The sequence below is a fragment of the Siphateles boraxobius genome, unplaced genomic scaffold (assembly GCF_051911475.1).
Source record: "Siphateles boraxobius isolate OS27281-9 unplaced genomic scaffold, OSU_SipBor_1 13, whole genome shotgun sequence".
Taxonomy (NCBI): Eukaryota; Metazoa; Chordata; class Actinopteri; order Cypriniformes; family Leuciscidae; genus Siphateles; species Siphateles boraxobius.
The window spans coordinates 23,853,639-23,870,772 of NW_027508733.1; the positions used below are offsets into that span (position 1 = coordinate 23,853,639).

General features: G+C 41.6%; 1 protein-coding gene across 2 annotated transcripts; it reads left to right on the top strand.

Moving 5' to 3' along the window:
- The first annotated feature begins 1,103 nt into the window (after positions 1–1,103).
- LOC143736105 (uncharacterized) lies at positions 1,104–15,699 on the top strand. 2 transcript variants are annotated; one of them, XM_077226698.1, is made up of 7 exons: positions 1,104–1,281; positions 7,391–7,873; positions 10,630–10,674; positions 11,640–11,987; positions 12,544–12,636; positions 13,658–13,792; positions 14,960–15,699. In XM_077226698.1, the coding sequence occupies exons 3-7, from the start codon at positions 10,632–10,634 to the stop codon at positions 15,118–15,120; spliced, it is 780 nt and encodes a 259-aa protein (XP_077082813.1). In that variant the 5' UTR covers positions 1,104–1,281; positions 7,391–7,873; positions 10,630–10,631; the 3' UTR covers positions 15,121–15,699. The 2 variants fall into 2 exon arrangements, with proteins under 2 accessions (XP_077082813.1, XP_077082812.1); XM_077226697.1 differs by lacking the exons at positions 1,104–1,281; positions 7,391–7,873 and having other exon boundaries at positions 10,431–10,674.
- Positions 15,700–17,134: the final 1,435 nt, after the last annotated feature.

Consider the following 17,134-nt stretch of genomic DNA (forward strand, 5'->3'; position numbering starts at 1 on the left):
GGAGAGCGGAGACTACTGCTCATTTTTTCAAGATTTTGATAGCTAATTTATGTAGGCTACTTGCCGGATTTTTATCATTCAAATTTGTCTGGGTGGCTAATAACAAATTTTTCTGTGGTGTGACAAACTCAGAACAAATTCTTCATTTTGACTTTACAGGGACTTCAAATATTATAAAATTTTCAGTAGATCTTTTCTACAGGAAGGCGGCATCAGAAGCTATTATTATAACACTTACTCATATGCACGACCACACAGGAACCCATAGATATCTTTGTCAGACTTTAAGAGCTTTAACCACCGTGAGAAAATGAGAAAGTTTCAGGTGTTCTCATTTAAAAACTCCCAAGTGCTGTTTTTGTTTGGTGCAGTTTGATCAAGTTGAATTAATCATTTAATGTACTTTTGCAGTACATTCTTTCTTCGTTTAGTTATAGGTAAGTAAGATTTGTGCTATTTTAAAAGCGTTTTTTTTTGAGAAAATTGTTTGACAATCTATTGCAGAGAGTGAAATATTTAGAAAAATGACCAAAATATGACAAATGTACTCCAACAGGCACTTACATTACATGTGCAAACTGAGAACATTTCTTCCAAATTTCAAACACGTTTAGAATATTTATTTGCATAAAAGGACAGCTAGTCAAAATAACAAAAAAGATGCCATGTTCTTATTGTGACAACTTACCCCAGTGGATTAGCTTATATAGTGGAGTTGTGCATTTAAGTCGTCATTAGATATTTTTTATTCAAAGTTATAACCGAATGTAAACTAATTTAAAAAACAAGAAACCATCATGTTCACAACAAGCTCAAGATCAACAATATTCCAATCATATATCTATTGTACTTTATTGTTATTATTGTTTGTACTATATTGTTTTTGTTTGTTTGTAAATTATTGTTATCCTTTTCTTTCCCTAACTACAACAGGAGTGTTGATCAGTTATACTCTTCAAGTGGAACACCTGAATGTCCATTTGGAACCAAAATACATTAAAGTCTGTGAAGGAGAATCAGTCGCAGTCAACTGCACTTTTCAGCCCGGTGGAAAATACAAAGTGAAATTGTTCTATAGCCCGACACCTGATTTAGACTGTAACTCTCCAACAGTCAGAACAAGCGAAAAGTGGCGTATTAATACAGGAAATAATAACACTTCGTCAACATTCAACATTAATTCCATCAAGACCGATGACAGCGGATGGTACTTCTGCAAGGTTACGAGAGATATTCCTTTTCTCGTACAAAACTGCAGTGATGGAATACAAGTTCTGGTCGGTAAGTAGAAGGTTTCATCATGTTATAATGTAAAATTAAGATATTTTTCAGGTTCTGCACTTCTTTTTTTCTTTTTTTGGATGTGAACTCCTTTGTACAGATGGTCAGATTTCGTCCATTGAAGCACAAGATGCTCTTTGGATGATTGTCAGTCACGTTGGAGAACATGATGATCTGGTTTTACATAAACGTAATGAGTTCATGCAGCTTGAGTGCTGCTGTCATTAAAGACTTAATACTCAAACCAAAGACTTAATATAAAAATTCATGCACATTTTTCATCCAAATTGTTCTGCTGATAATATAATTTTTCATTAAAAATGAACAAGTATTCAAATGAAATAGGCCTACAAATTAATAAAATTGCAAAATAGACACATTTTCACCAGTGGTCTGTTGCATCACACCTCTTTGATTAGACCTTGATCTATGTATATAAACTGTTATGTGACAACTTTTTTTGTACAAACTATTTATTATGTTGCACTATAGCTTTGATAAAGATTCATTGTTTTGGGGGGAAAGACATTGTGAACCAATATAATGACCAAATTTCCAATTTGACAACAATTGTAGTTAATAGTATTCTATCACTGTACTTATAGCCATTAGCACTCATCAAGACATTTTAACCGCCCGAGTTCATAATCCTTCATTGAGATTAATGTAACGAGATTTACAGTTCCCTTTCGTCCTGGGAACTCCGACGTGTCGTCGGGGGAGTTCCCTGACGAATTGGGATCACGCTAGGGAGACCAATTGCCTTCGAGTGAATTAAAACAGGCCAATGAAAATTGGCATGCAAGATTTGCATTCCGCGACCCGCCTACCAGCGCGGGTATAAAAGGCGGAAGTAAACATTGCGCAATGCTTTTAGCTTCGGAGCCGACCGATTGTGTCCTCTCTGAGTGAGTGAGCTTTAAGATTGTATTTTTCTTACTGCTACGAGTCTGCTGTTTCGGGAGGGGATCTCTCTGTGTTGGTGAGATGGCGTTTCAGCGACCGCGCGGTTCCTGTCTGCCGGCTGCGTCTATATGCTGTTAATTCAAAAGCTGTTTTCACAGCTGGTAAACGGTTGAGTGCGCACAGCGGGCTTGCAGTTTCCCCGCTGTGTTGCCGCGTTGGGTCCCTGTGTGCTTCAGCACGATAGAGAGAGTACTTTCTTCCTGAAAGAGCAACACGAGTGAAGATCGCGTCCTTTTCAGGATGACGTTTCACTCGTGTGTTTCTGGATGCGATCGTTCCCTGTCCTTATTTGACGGCCACGTTCATTGTTTCACATGCCTAATCCGTGTGTGAGACTACGTTCGTGGGTGGTTCATGTTCTCTCAGGGGTGCATGACCACGTCGGCACGTTGTTCGTCTCCCCTTTCTCGTAAAGGCTTGAGCCGCTCAGCGTGCCGTGTGCCGTCGAGCGCCGGCTGACAGCGCGGGTTGTCACGGCAACCCAGCGCGCGTCATTCGGCGCTCAAGATGCGTGGTCAAGATCAAGACTCGCGTGCCTCTATGAGGTGAGTCCCTTTGCTTATTTCCCGATCTAGTTTCTCTTCTGGTGCACCAGAGGAGGGCTACTTTGGCGAATAACATTGGTGATCTGAGGGTTTCAGTGAGCACGAACCACTCACTCCTCTAGCGCATCGCAAACATGCTGAGACTGTGTTCGTGGGTGGTTTATGCTTTCTTATGAGAGCATGACCACGTCGGCACGTTGTTCGCCTTGCCTGAAGGCTTGAGCGCCCAGCGTGCCGTGTGTCATCGAAGCGATGGCCACGTTCACTATCTTGCATGCCTGGTTGACGGCCACGATCACTGTTTCACATGCCTAATCAGTGTGTTGAGACTGCGTTCGTGGGTGGTTCATGTTCTCTCAGGAGTGCATTACCACGTCGGCGTGCTGCTCGTCTCCCCTTTCTCGTAAAGGCTTGAGCCGCTCAGCGTGCCGTGTGCCGTCGAGGCTTTCGGATGGGATTCTGGTCCTTCTCATGAGGGACCAAGCATTTCATTCGGGGCCCCAGGGAGGACAGATGTCGATCGCTACATCGGAGAGAGGGCTGTTATACTCTGAAAATGATGCTGAGTTCCTACTATAATGTCGTGTTCTCATGCTGAAGATTCAGACTTAACAGCCACACTTTCCTGGGCTGTTCTAAAGCGCCTGGATGTGTGTGAAGAATTTTGGCAGTATGGAAGCGTTTTGGTGCCAATATGGCAAGCCAAACATGCCTAAATCTGCAGAAGTTTTTCCTCTCTCACTACCACTGCACGTGCGTAGTTCTAACTCGGGGTTGAGCTGTGCTTAGTGACTGACCGTGATTAGTCACAGCGCTGGCCCTCGGTTAGACGATGTCCACACTGGTGGTCCAGAAGCACCTCAAAACCAGCCCGCTCGGAGTTTGTTTTTCCCAAGGGAAGGGAAGCAACCCTGAGAGGAGCGACCCAGAGTATGTGACGATCTGCTCTTTGGGAGTGCGTGTCATCACCACTCCTTCCCCCGGGGGAGGGCCGGGTGGAGAATTTAGTTTCTGTTCCGCCGCTGGTTATCCAGTAATCAGCGGTACCCAAAGTTTGAGCAGTCCACTTCATCTGAGTCGTTCACGGGCCCCAGCGCTCAGATGGCAGTGAGGGCTACGGCCTTGTCACTCTCGTCTCTCGCTGGGTGAGGGGAAACCAGGACTCGATGCCCCCGGGCCTCGTCCCTCGTTTCCCCTCACGGTCGAGACTGGCAGTATAATAAGACCAGTTTCCTCCGTCCGAGAGGGTCAGAATGGCAGTGCGTGCCGCCCCCGAGCTGCACCACTCCCGTTCCCCTCTCCCCAGCTTGCAGATAGCAGTGACGCAGCCTCAGCTGCGTCGCTCCGGTCTGCAGCTGGGCCCGGAGGCGCAGAGACCAGCATACGAGGAGTCAGGGCCTCGTTCCTCGTCTCTCCCCCTCCCCTCGCCACCGGGCAGTCCGCAGCAGAACGCCCACGAGCCTTCTCTGCCGTCTGCCCCTCGGTGGAAGCAGGTTGGTGTCAGGCGCACCCAGACCCCCGCTCTCGGTCGCTACAACGCCACCAGAGCCGGGTCCCTGTCTTCCACCTCGCTGCCCCTCCGCGGGTACGCCGGTGGTTCGGGTGGGTTCATTAGGACGGTATCTGGAAGCCTGGCTAGAAGCGCTTCCGGGTCCGTCCCGATGGCTCATCCGCACCATCCGGTTCGGCTATGCAATTCAGTTTGCACTGTCGCCAAACCTTCTCCCCGTGGTCGGATCCTGCGTTTCTACGGGCCGGAGTGCCCTTAGTCCAGGTTTCCAGGCATGCTGTGGTTTTCACAGATGCCTCTGCCACCGGATGGGGGGCCACGTACAACGGGCATGCAGTTTCAGGTCTGTGGACGGGGCCTCAACTGCATTGGCATATCAACTGCCTAGAGTTGCAAGCAGTACGCTTAGCCTTGCGTCGCCTCAAAGGGGTTCTCAGACACAAGCACGTACTGGTCCGTACGGACAGCACTGCGACCGTTGCGTACATCAACCATCAAGGTGGTCTACGCTCCTGTCGTATGTCGCGACTCGCCTCCCACCTCCTCCTATGGAGTCAGAAGCATCTGAGGTCGCTTCGTGCCATTCACATTCCAGGAGAGCTCAACCGTGTGGCAGACGAGCTCTCACGGCTGCCTCCCCTGCCAGGAGAATGGCGACTCCATCCCCAGTCGGTCCAGCTGATTTGGAGTGTCTTCGGAGTCGCACAGGTAGACCTGTTTGCCTCTCCGGACACGACCCATTGCCAGTGGTTTTATTCCCTGTCCGAGGGGACCCTCGGCACGGACGCCCTGGCTCACAGCTGGCCCCGGGACCTGCGCAAGTATGCGTTTCCCCCAGTGAGCCTTCTTGCACAGACTCTGTGCAAGGTCAGGGAGGACGAGCAGCAGGTCCTTCTTGTGGCGCCGTATTGGCCCACCAGGACTTGGTTCACCGAATTCATGCTCCTCGCGACAGCCCCTCCTTGGCCGATTCCTCTGAGGAAGGACCTTCTTCTCAGAGACGGGGCACTCTATGGCACCCGCGTCCAGACCTCTGGAAACTCCATGTCTGGTCCCTGGACGGGACGCGGAGGTTCTAGGTGGTCTGCCACAGGCAGTGGTAGACACCATCACTTCCGCTAGAGCCCCCTCTACGAGGCGCCTCTATGCGTTGAAGTGGAACCTGTTCGTCGATTGGTGTTTCTCCCGTCAGGAGGACCCCCGAACTTGCCCGATCGGAGTCGTGCTTTCCTTCCTGCAAGATGGGTTGGAGCGAAGGCTGTCTCCCTCCACCCTCAAAGTGTATGTCGCCGCAATAGCCGCGCATCACGATGCACTGGAAGGTAAGTCCTTGGGGAAGCACGACCTGGTCATCAGATTCCTTAAGGGTGCCAGGAGGTTAAATCCACCTCGTGTTTTGCACTCGGTACCCTCTTGGGACCTTGCTCTGGTACTTAGAGCTCTTCAAAGTCCTCCCTTTGAGCCTTTGCTGACGGTAGAGCTTAATATCCTGTCCATTAAGACAGCGCTCCTGTTGGCATTGGCCTCTTTCAAGAGGGTCGGGGATCTGCAGGCTTTTTCGGTCGACGAATCGTGCCTAGAGTTCGGGCCAGGCCTTTCTCACGTTGTGTTGAGACCCCGGTTCGGATATGTGCCCAAGGTTCCTACCACTCCCTTCGTGGACCAGGTAGTGAACCTGCAAGCGCTGCCCCAGGAGGAGGCAGACCCAGCCCTAGCTTTTCTCTGTCCTGTCCGCGCCCTGCGGGTTTATATTGACAGAACGCAAAGCTTCAGAACCTCATATCAGCTCTTTGTCTGTTACGGAGGCCGGCAGAAGGGGAAGGCCGTCTCCAAGCAGAGGTTAGCCCACTGGTTAGTGGGTGCTATCACCCGAGCATATGAGTCTCTGGGTGAGCCTTGTCCTCCCAGGTTGCGCGCTCACTCCTCTAGAGGTGCTGCCGCTTCCTGGGCTTTGGCTCAAGGCGCCTCGCTGACAGACATCTGTAGAGCTGCGGGCTGGGCGACACCGAACACGTTCGCTAGGTTCTATAGCCTTCGTGTGGAACCTGTTTCCTCCCGAGTTCTGGCTACGGCCAGTGGGTCGAGGGAATAAGTTGTGTCGGCTTGCTACGCCACTCCGCCTCGAACAGCGGATACGTGCTTTCTTGCTCCGTATGGCGCCCTACGTTGGTGAGCCTCGTGAGTTCCTCCTTCACCCCTCCGGTGCTGGGCGTGGCGGACCGCCCGGCGCCAGGTCTGCTACCTCTAGTGAGGAGTTGTTAGTAGACTGGGTGCTCCAGTGATCTCTACTGTGAACCATCATGTCACGTGCAGTTTAGCCGTGTCTTCCCCTTGACGGACTCGTTCGTCATCCCTGTTGAGTGCGCTCCCATTTCCCTTGGATTGGGACCACCTCAGGGACTGCCATATGTTTCACTACCCCATTGGGCTAGTACATATGTGTATTCCTGGTCAGTCAGGCTGGGCCTTCCGCAGCTTTCCCCCTCTCTTGGGGAACGCTTTCCCAGTGTTATCCAATGTCCACTGTGCGGGTCTTGCGGAACAGCAGTGTGGTTCCCGTGCTAGCTCCCGCAACTTATTTCAAGAAACTGCTGCAGGGTAGCTTAGCCGGGCGCTGGAAGGGGCCAGCACCATGGCGCTTTATTAGGGATCCCAATTCGTCAGGGAACTCCCCCGACGACACGTCGGAGTTCCCAGGACGAAAGGGAACGTCTCGGTTACGTATGTAACCCTCGTTCCCTGAGTACAGGGAACGGAGACGTGTCGTCCCTTCGCCATGTCGCTGTACCTTCGCGGAGGACTGGACACTGTTCGGCTCCTCAGCGAAAAGCATTGCGCAATGTTTACTTCCGCCTTTTATACCCGCGCTGGTAGGCGGGTCGCGGAATGCAAATCTTGCATGCCAATTTTCATTGGCCTGTTTTAATTCACTCGAAGGCAATTGGTCTCCCTAGCGTGATTCCCAATTCGTCAGGGAACTCCCCCGACGACACGTCTCCGTTCCCTGTACTCAGGGAACGAGGGTTACATACGTAACCGAGACGTTTCAGTTTTAACAACTTTCACTGTTGTTGTCTTTTCTCTACAGATGCCCACAGCACCCAGGAATATCCGAATCAGACGGACAATCGACCGGACAATCAAATGCATAATCCCACTATAGCAGATTTACCCACAGATTTATTTTGTAATACTCTTCAAAAGGAACACCTGAATGTCCATTTGGAACCAAAGTACATTGAAGTCTGTGAAGGAGAATCAGTCACAATCAACTGCACTTTTCAGCCCGGTTGAAAATGCAAAGTGAAATTGTTCTATAGCCCGACACCTGATTCAGACTGTAACTCTCCAACAGTCAGAACAAGTGAAAAGTGGCGTATTAATACAGAAAATAATGACACTTGGTCAACATTCAACATTAATTCCATCAAGACCGATGACAGCGGATGGTACTTCTGCAAGGTTACGAGAGATATTCCTTTTCTTGTAGAAACCCCCTCAAACACTGCAGCTGATTCCTGTGGATACTGGACAGCAACATGTCGAGAAGATGCTGTGCTCTAATGTGGAGGTAAAGCCAGTTTTTTCACTGCCCAAGGACGAGCGTGTGAAAAATCAGTGGTTAAATTCATCTTTACCACGATATCACAGCATCCTAAACTTTTGCTGTGTTCCCTTTATTTTACTGACGACTGCTTCTCAAATCTCGTAGTTCAATGCAGGATTCGCAAACCGCTTACTCTTGAAAGATGGTGTTCAAAATACTTAGTTTTGAGTTTTATATTGTGTAGGTCTCCTGCTAACTGGATAACTCACATTGCTAATCCATTGTGGGCCACTGTTACCTAAAACTGAAAGATTAAGCATGGAGTAAGATTTGTTTTACCAATGTTTATGTTACATCAGTCATTCACGCTAGAGCTCGGCTAATGTACATTGCATACATGCACTGTCATTGATACAGTTTCCACGTTTTCACCACAATATATTGTAAAAATACTCTGTAAATAAATTATTACAAGTAAAATAATCGGTTTGTTGATGGACATGCACTTGTTAATGCTGATGCTGAGGAATTACAGTTGCAACATCTCATAATTCACCTCAAACTAATTAGTGCATCATTGAGAAACGTCCTGCTAGAGTCATCCTTGCGACGGAGGTTCGTATTTGTTTTCGACGCACACGCTATACCCGGTTAACCAATCACAACAGACTGAACTATCTGGCCAATCAGAGCAGAGTAGCTTGCGGAAAGGAGGGATTTAGAGAGATTGATTATTCTTCCTACGAGTCGTTTGAGAATCATTAAAAAAATGTGGTGATGTGCAAATGTATTTTATGAGAAAATTAAACAGTTTTTTTTTTTTTACCTTTGATGCATGTAAACCTGTTGTAGGAGACTCTAAAACAACATTAGGAAACTTTAAAATAGCATAATAGGGGCACTTTAAAGTGCCCTATTATGTTTTTTCCACCAGATATTACCTTTCATGTAGTGTGTAATATAACTGTTAGTGAATGCGAAAGCTCTGTAAAGTTTCAAAGATCAAAAGCATGATAAATGGAGTTATTGTCTCCAAAAATAACCAATTCTGAACTGCCTGAAACGAGTTGTCAGGTTTGTAACAAATTTGCATAATGCCAGCCTATGGTCCTCATTGGCTGGCCATGAACAACATATCCTTTGAACTGCTGCTGTTAAACAATGTAGTTGTAGCTAAGGCTTGGAAGAGTTTGTTTCATGTTGCCGACATGTCGAGAAGACACTGTTTTCTGCACTGTGAAAGCAAATCATGCACCTCCAAAGGATGGGGACTCTCGTTCGAATTCATACAGTAAATCCAACACCGTCGTATCACTGTGTATCAAGTGCTGAGAAAGATACAGAGCTGGAATCCGAATATGGTATTAGCCATTTAATTTCCAACATGCACTGTAACCGTTCGACCAATCACGAAAGACTGCGCTAACTGACCAATCAGAGCAGAGCAAGCTCATGGAAAGGAGGCTAAATCCTTTATCAAACAATTTCAGACACTGTAGCATCACCTCTTGTCTCATATACTGTGAAGTATATTATGAATAAATTAAAGTGTGTTTTGACCATGTTATCTATTGGAAAACTATATTTGAGTCTGCTTTTACAGTGGTAGGCTAATTGATGTTTGCATTTTTTTTAAATTAAAGATGGAGATATACTTGTCTGTCCTTGCATTCTTTGTCAAACATGAAAAATGTTTGATCTTTCTGTTTCAGTTTGACTTTAAACAGTGGTTTAGTCTTGCTTTTAGGTTTAATTTGGAAACCACATTCAAACAGCGTCACAGTTCTCTACTTCATATAAGATGTCAAAACAAAACTCTATTAAACATACAGGATCCCAAAAAGTATTTGGCAACTTGAGTCGCACTTAAAACATGTCTAAATGGCTTGTATTCGACGTATTGAATCAGAAATATCAGACAAAATATTAGTGTCATTTATTATAACTAAATATAGGGTAAACACATTCCAAGTTAAACATGTACCAAAAATATTTTTCACAAAATATTTGACCAAAAAGAACTTCAAATATTTACCAAAAATGTCAGTTGATTAAAAGTCTTTGAAAAAAACGGCTAGGAAAAGTTAAATGCTCAAAACTGTGACTTAAAGATCCAAATGTGTTCAAACGCATTTTGAGGCCATTATCTTTTGAGCGATGCTGTTTCTGCGTGTGAACAGACGAGTCTCTGGTGTGTTCCTGGGACGCCTGATGTCAGTCGTGTTGTTTGTGGTGCTGTTTCTCATTTCATGTTCATGCGGCTGACCTGCTTTCATGCTTCTATACTCTTACGTGTTACTTCAAAGTAACTCTCTCATTTTTCACCCACCTCTAGAGCGGTAAGTGTACTGCTTAAATGCTATTGAAACCCATTATTTTTCCAGTTGCAGATCTGATGTTGAATGCATTGTATAGGCTATAATGCATTTGAAGTATGATTTTTTGCTAAATCCATTTGCAATAAACATTGTTGGCTTGAACAATGCCAAATAGTCTTTAGCTTCTACAGGAAGACATCACAATGTTTCTCATAAGCTATCGATAGACACCAATTTATATACATCATGACCACACAGGAACCAGTTCTGCCAGACTTCAAGAGCTTTAACCCCCACTAGTGAACGAGGAAGCTTTATGCGCTCGCATTTAAAGACTCGTGCTGTTTTTGTTGAAGTTGGATTATTTCAGTAGTCTTTTTCTTCTTGTATAGAAATACTTTTGCATTTACTCTGAGGGGGGTTTGTTATTCAAAGCCTAACGTTACTCTGTGCCCAATTTAGGCATGGATCGACTATGTGCTAGAATCCTTCTTCTTTTAGTCACTGGTAAGTGGAATTTCTGCTATTTTAAAAGCCTAGTTTGATTTGATCTACCACATAGAATTGGTTTTTTTGACACTTCATAACCAAAATATTACCACAGATAGTTGTCACAAAATCTCAGCAACTATAAGATTTTGTGTCAAAGTCTGATTACGCAAATGTGTTTCTCTAGCAGTGAATTTGTTTGGTAGTTTGAAGAATCTAGTGAAAAAACCTTACCATTTGCATAATCTGGTAAATTCTGTCCTTTGTTTTATATCTAATTATATGCAGTTTATTATTTGCAATATTGGTTGGCAGTGGTTTAATGTATTTTACATTACTGTTTCATGAATCATTTTGCGCTTCATAACAGTTTTATTGTTTAAATTTGGCAGAAAAGCTGTTAAATAGCGTATAATATCCAATTTAATAGTAGATTCTCATTGTGACAACATGCCCCACTATGGAACAAAAAAAAAGTTTTAACTTAATCTTATTTCCTGGACAATAAATAGCTTTTTAATAGCTTTTTTTATTATTAATAATATTTTTTTTTGCAGTAAAGACTGACTTAAGATCATATTTGCCTAAGAAACTGACTTTCAAAAATAAACCTATCCCGTTTAATAATCACTGATGTAAAAAATACAATTAGCGCTGTTCTACTTTTTAGAATCTTCTGCTAAAATTGTGTGTTGATTAATTTGAATAATTTAAAATAATGTGTGTATGTATGGGCAAACTATGTGTAAAAAAACACACTGGTTGATTGACCCAAAGTAGCTAATCTGAGATGTGTATAGAGTAATTAAAGCCATATTGTTATTATATATTTTGCATTTAAAGGTCAGCCAACTAGTATCAACTAATGTTAAAAAACAAAACAAAAATTAATTTTTCACAAGGTCAATGTTCTAATCATACTGTTTGTACTTAGCGGCAGACAATAAGTTATTGTTTTTCTTTTCTTTCCCTAACTACAACAGGAGTTTTGATCAGTTATACTCTTCAAGTGGAACAACTGAATGTCCATTTGGAACCAAAGTACATTAAAGTCTGTGAAGGAGAATCAGTCACAGTCAACTGCACTTTTCAGCCCGGTGGAAAATACAAAGTGAAATTGTTCTATAGCCCGACACCTGATTTAGACTGTAACTCTCCAACAGTCAGAACAAGTGAAAAGTGGCGTATTAATACAGGAAATAATAACACTTCGTCAACATTCAACATTAATTCCATCAAGACCGATGACAGCGGATGGTACTTCTGCAAGGTTACGAGAGATATTCCTTTTCTCGTACAAAACTGCAGTGATGGAATACAAGTTCTGGTCGGTAAGTAGAAGGTTTCATCATGTTATAATGTAAAATTAAGATATTTTTTAGGTTCTGGATTATTTCAGATCACTTATCAATTACAGAATTATTTTACATAGATTGTTTGAACAACATGGTCAGATTTCATCCATCGAAGCACAAGATGCTCTTTGGATGATTGTCAATCACACTAGAGAACATGATGATCAGGTTTTACATAAACGTAATGACCTCGAGTGTTGTTATTAAAGCAGAAGAGGACAAACCAAAAACTTAAGAAATTCATGTACATTTTTCACTTCAACTTTTCACTCAAATTGTTTGTGGGGAAATAAAGACAGTGTATACCAATATACCAATCGCCAAATATCTAATTTGACAACGACTATCGTATTCTATCCCTTTCCTTTGTTGTAAGCGTTCGCCAAGACATTTGAACCACTAGGGGAGAGTCTAGGATCTCAATATTAGGGGGGCTTAGACCCCAATGTATTCTGCTTCTGACGCTGGCGCTGAATGTAACAAGAGATTCACAGTTTTAACAACTTTCACTGTTGTTGTCTTTTCTCTACAGATGCCGACAGCAGCCATGAATATCCGAATCAGACGGACAATCAAAAGCAAAATCCCACTACAGAAGATATACCTACAACTTGCACGACGAGTGGTGAAGAATCTTTAATATTTTGCTTTTTACACTTTTAAATACTCTGCATTTAACACTTTTCATTTTAAATTAAGAAACGTAAACTATTTACATTTTGGTCAACTGTGTGATCTACTCAAGTAGTCACTAAGTAATGGATTTATTTAATATTAACTCTTACTTATACTTTTACTACAATTGCAAGTAGTCAAGTGTAGTTTTGTCTTAAATATCAGTAAACTTGTTTTCAAATGCAACTAGGAAATAAAGTGTACGATTCCTAAAGAATTAATTACAGGCATTCAATTGACATTGGACAGTGGGGTCCAGAGACCACTAGATCAAATGCTTCAGTTTTGGTTGTTTCTAATCTAATACAACTGAATCTGAAATATTTTTTAATAATTTTATGCCATACAATTTTTTTTAAATGCTAAACATTATGGCCATATTTAAATTATGTTTTGAATCTAAGATTTATAATGTGCTTTCAGCCTTTTGGATCCCACTTGCACTTAATGTATGATATAAATTTTTTGGAGTTTTGTAATTGAAATGATGACAAAAAAATAAAAAATACCTGCAAAGCAACTAATAGTTTGTAAAAAATAAATAAATACATAAAGCAGGTGCATAAAGAGATTTTGAGGGAAACTTGTTTGCAGTTGGGGGAAAAAAACAATAAATTTTGATTCAATACAACTCAATCAGATTCATGAATGTATTCTTTATGAAAATGCATCTAGCATTAGCCTACCGTAAAAAGCGATCAATTGACTTGAGTTAAAAAAGTTAGGAAAACCGTTGCCTTAAAATTAATAAGTTAATAAACCCCATGCGCAATTGAAAAAAATAAGTTCTGTGGAATTGTCACCAAAAAAAAAATGAATTACGCATGAATTTTATTTACTTCATTTTAAAGTAACGGGTTTCTTCACTTTTTTAATTTAAGTCACCACACATATGAAAGAATGATATGCTATTTGCTATATGCTATATGCTAATAATATGCTATTTTTTTGTTTATTTTTGTCTTTTACAGCTGCAACAACCCTGCCATCATTGTCAGATCCCCCCAGCCACATTCATTGGTGGATATGGCTAGCGCTGGCAGTTGGATGCCTAGTACTAGTTGTGTCAATTGTTGTCTTATACATCTTCACTCGCAAACCTAGAGGTACATCTACAATGACTCAATGTTGCATTTAAATAAAATCTTTGATTTGCCAGATATTGTTTAATCTTAAACAAATTTATTTAAAAAATATAATGTTAACTGAACTTCGACCAAAGCTAAAGTTAAGATGCTTAATTTTAAAGATGTAATCCATTGTCCTTCGCACATTAATATATTATATGTTGTATATTGCTCAGTATGTAAGCATTATAATGCAATATGACAAAACATCACTATGATAATGAAGTTAGAAAATTTTATATAACTTTACTTATGCCAACTTTATACTGTCATGCCAAAAAAAAAATTAGTTTTGCAAAATAATTGTTTAAAAATACAGTAAAAAAATATAAACATATTTTCAGAACAATCTGTACATTTTACAATTTAAAACTGTAATAAAAAACAAAAAAACATTCTAAACCAGTAAATCCAACAGCCCCTTTCAGCTGAATTATTAATTTAACAACATAAGATGTACCATAAAGTAGAAAAAACATTATTATTAAAACGAATAACCATTAAATGTGAAGTTTCACAAAGGAAATTCTGGGAATGTCAGGTTACGGCTTTTTACTGTAAATTATAAGATGATTGGGTTTTTTTTACTTCCAAAAACTGTACCATTAACAGTATTGTACTGTAAACTTATATGAAATGTAAGGTTAGATCTATTACAGTTTTCCCCATATATGGTAAAGGAACAATAATACAGCGTATATACTACTTAAGCCTTGTGGTTATGAATGGTTACAGCCTGTAACAATATTTTTTTGCTATAAACTGAGGCACGAATCAAGATTACTTCTTGTTGTACTTCAAATCATGCCATGACAGAACTCTTTTAAACGACACACCGATTGGTCCTTAAGAAATCGAACCCTACTAAGAAACAAGAAACACATCTTCAGGAGTCTTTGTTCAAGGTCAGATGTTTCCCTGGCTGCAAACTGAGAGCTGAATGAGTGTGGGTGGCATGTGGTTAAGCCTTCTGAGAGTTAGTTAGCTCCAGTGTATGACGATTAAACTGCCTCTCATTGTCTGTGGTTAACTCGAGGAGCAGAAGCATGCACAGCAGAACTGCTTTCCTCCAGACCCTCAGCTCGGCCTGTGCTTTGCACTGTTAACCATTTGATGTAACTCTACAGCAGCATTATTTGTTTCTAGAGATCATATATGAGAACACCAAACCAGTGGAATCGGGCTGTTGGAGGCGAAATCGGAATCAGATGGAGATCTCCAACTTGGCTGCATCCAAAAAAACTGAAACCATTAAACCGCTAAGGAAGTATGACACTCTTTCAAGCAACAGAAACCGCAGGCCATAAGTATAAGAATTGTCCTCTGAAAACTATGGAAGCCCATTTCCACCACACAAGGAGAAGAAAAAATCATGCTATGGTAAATCTTGATAATGGCATTAAAAAACATAATTATGACATAAAAAGTCGAAATTATGTTAAATTGAAATGTCATAATTTCGAGTTAGTATGTCATAATTTAAACTTTCATGTCATCATTTTGACTTGGTATGTCATAATTTGACTTTTTATCTGATAGATTTGACTTACAATGTCATATTTGGACGTTTTATGTCATAATGATTTGTAAAACAAAAAAATCCCCTTATGTATAGCAGAAATGGGCTTTCATAAAAAACATATTCAATGTTTTATGTCTTACTGTAAGCACATATTTAATGATGTAATGTAGCATTTTTCAATAGATGGGAAGTTGTAAATATAATGCTGATTGTCTTTTATGTTTCTTGGTTGAATGACTCAGTCATAAATGTCATTGTAAACTTTAAAGAATTCATGAGAAAACCTAATTTTAGTTGAATGACTTTCGGTTGTATCATAGCAAAACATTCCGTGGACTGTGGTTACAAATAAATGTGAAAAATAGAGAATCATTCACACACTTTTTTCCACTCTCAATTAATAATGCACATTTTTGGCTATTTTGACAGCACAACATCGGTCTATATGATTTCAGATTGTAGGCTACTGTATCACGTGCCGTTTCAACTGACGCACTACAGCGATCTGTCACATTTAAAAGCGCCAAACGTTGAAAATATTGACAGAATCTGACAGCTGAGAATTTGTTCCATATCAAGAGTAACCTTCTCTGTCTAGTCTGTCGGTGTCAGTGTCCTCTTTGTCCGCGATTTTTCTCTGCGTGAGAAAATCCAGTGGTCCAATCAGTAGTTAAGAGCCTGAACTTGCTTATAGTAATTCAGAAATTAGTGCACATGAGTGAAAAAAATACAGCACAGAAGAATGTCTAATTTAGCGTGAGATTTCATTGTTGCGCGTGAAACCGTGAGATTGAGGCTGAATGCGCGAGTGTCACGCCAGATGCGTGAGAGTTGGCAACCCTGCGTCTGTTGTTGTCACATAACCTGTTCTAACAGGTGCCACAACACGAAATAAAATATCCCAGGCAGCAACATAGTGTCGGGCCACATCTGCTACGCATTGAATCCACATGTACCAGATGTGGCCCGGATCTGGGCCAACACAATGTTGCTGTCTGGGATATACCAACCAGTCACTACAAACATAGGCTACGTCTAATAGCCCTAATGAGGGTGACAAAATTACCGCAGATATTGCAAGTAGCTAGTTCATTCAGAGTCAGCTTTATTTATGCTCGGGCCAGTTTATATAGCATGTCTTGGGCGTTAACTGGAACCAACAAATAGAATATACAAATCCAAATAGAAAAGAAACGAGACAGTCAGCTTCACTGAAAGAATCCATAGAGAGACAAACAACTCATGGTGACTAACAGGATGTACAAATAATGACTATATATAGACAAAAAAGGAGATGCAAACATATTTATCCTAACAAGGACAAAGTAGTCTATGCATTATAAACATAAAATGGATTCATTTTTTGATTATGTACTTATCCACTTCGATTTGTGCGCGAGATGGTTGCAGCGCACTTGCAGGGAGAGCTCCGCCCACACAATCTTCTGATTGGCTGTAATTAATGATTGATTATGTCGTGTTTCGAAGCCTTGTCTCGTCCGGTGCGGTCTCGTGTGGACAGACAAATTGTCGCTAAGAGTTTTTTACAATTATTATTGTAAAGGTTAGATGTTAGGGGAAGAAGGAGGCGGGAACCGGCGAACAATCAAAGAATTTAATAACAAAATAAAACAAATACAAAAATTACATTAAAGACGGCAGTCCCTCACAGTCGACTGCCGCCACACATAATAAAACAAAACATCAAATAAAATCCAGAAAATTCAATTTTTTTAAATTATAATATTATTACACAATATTACTGTTTTTACTGTATTTTGATCTTAATATGCAGCCTT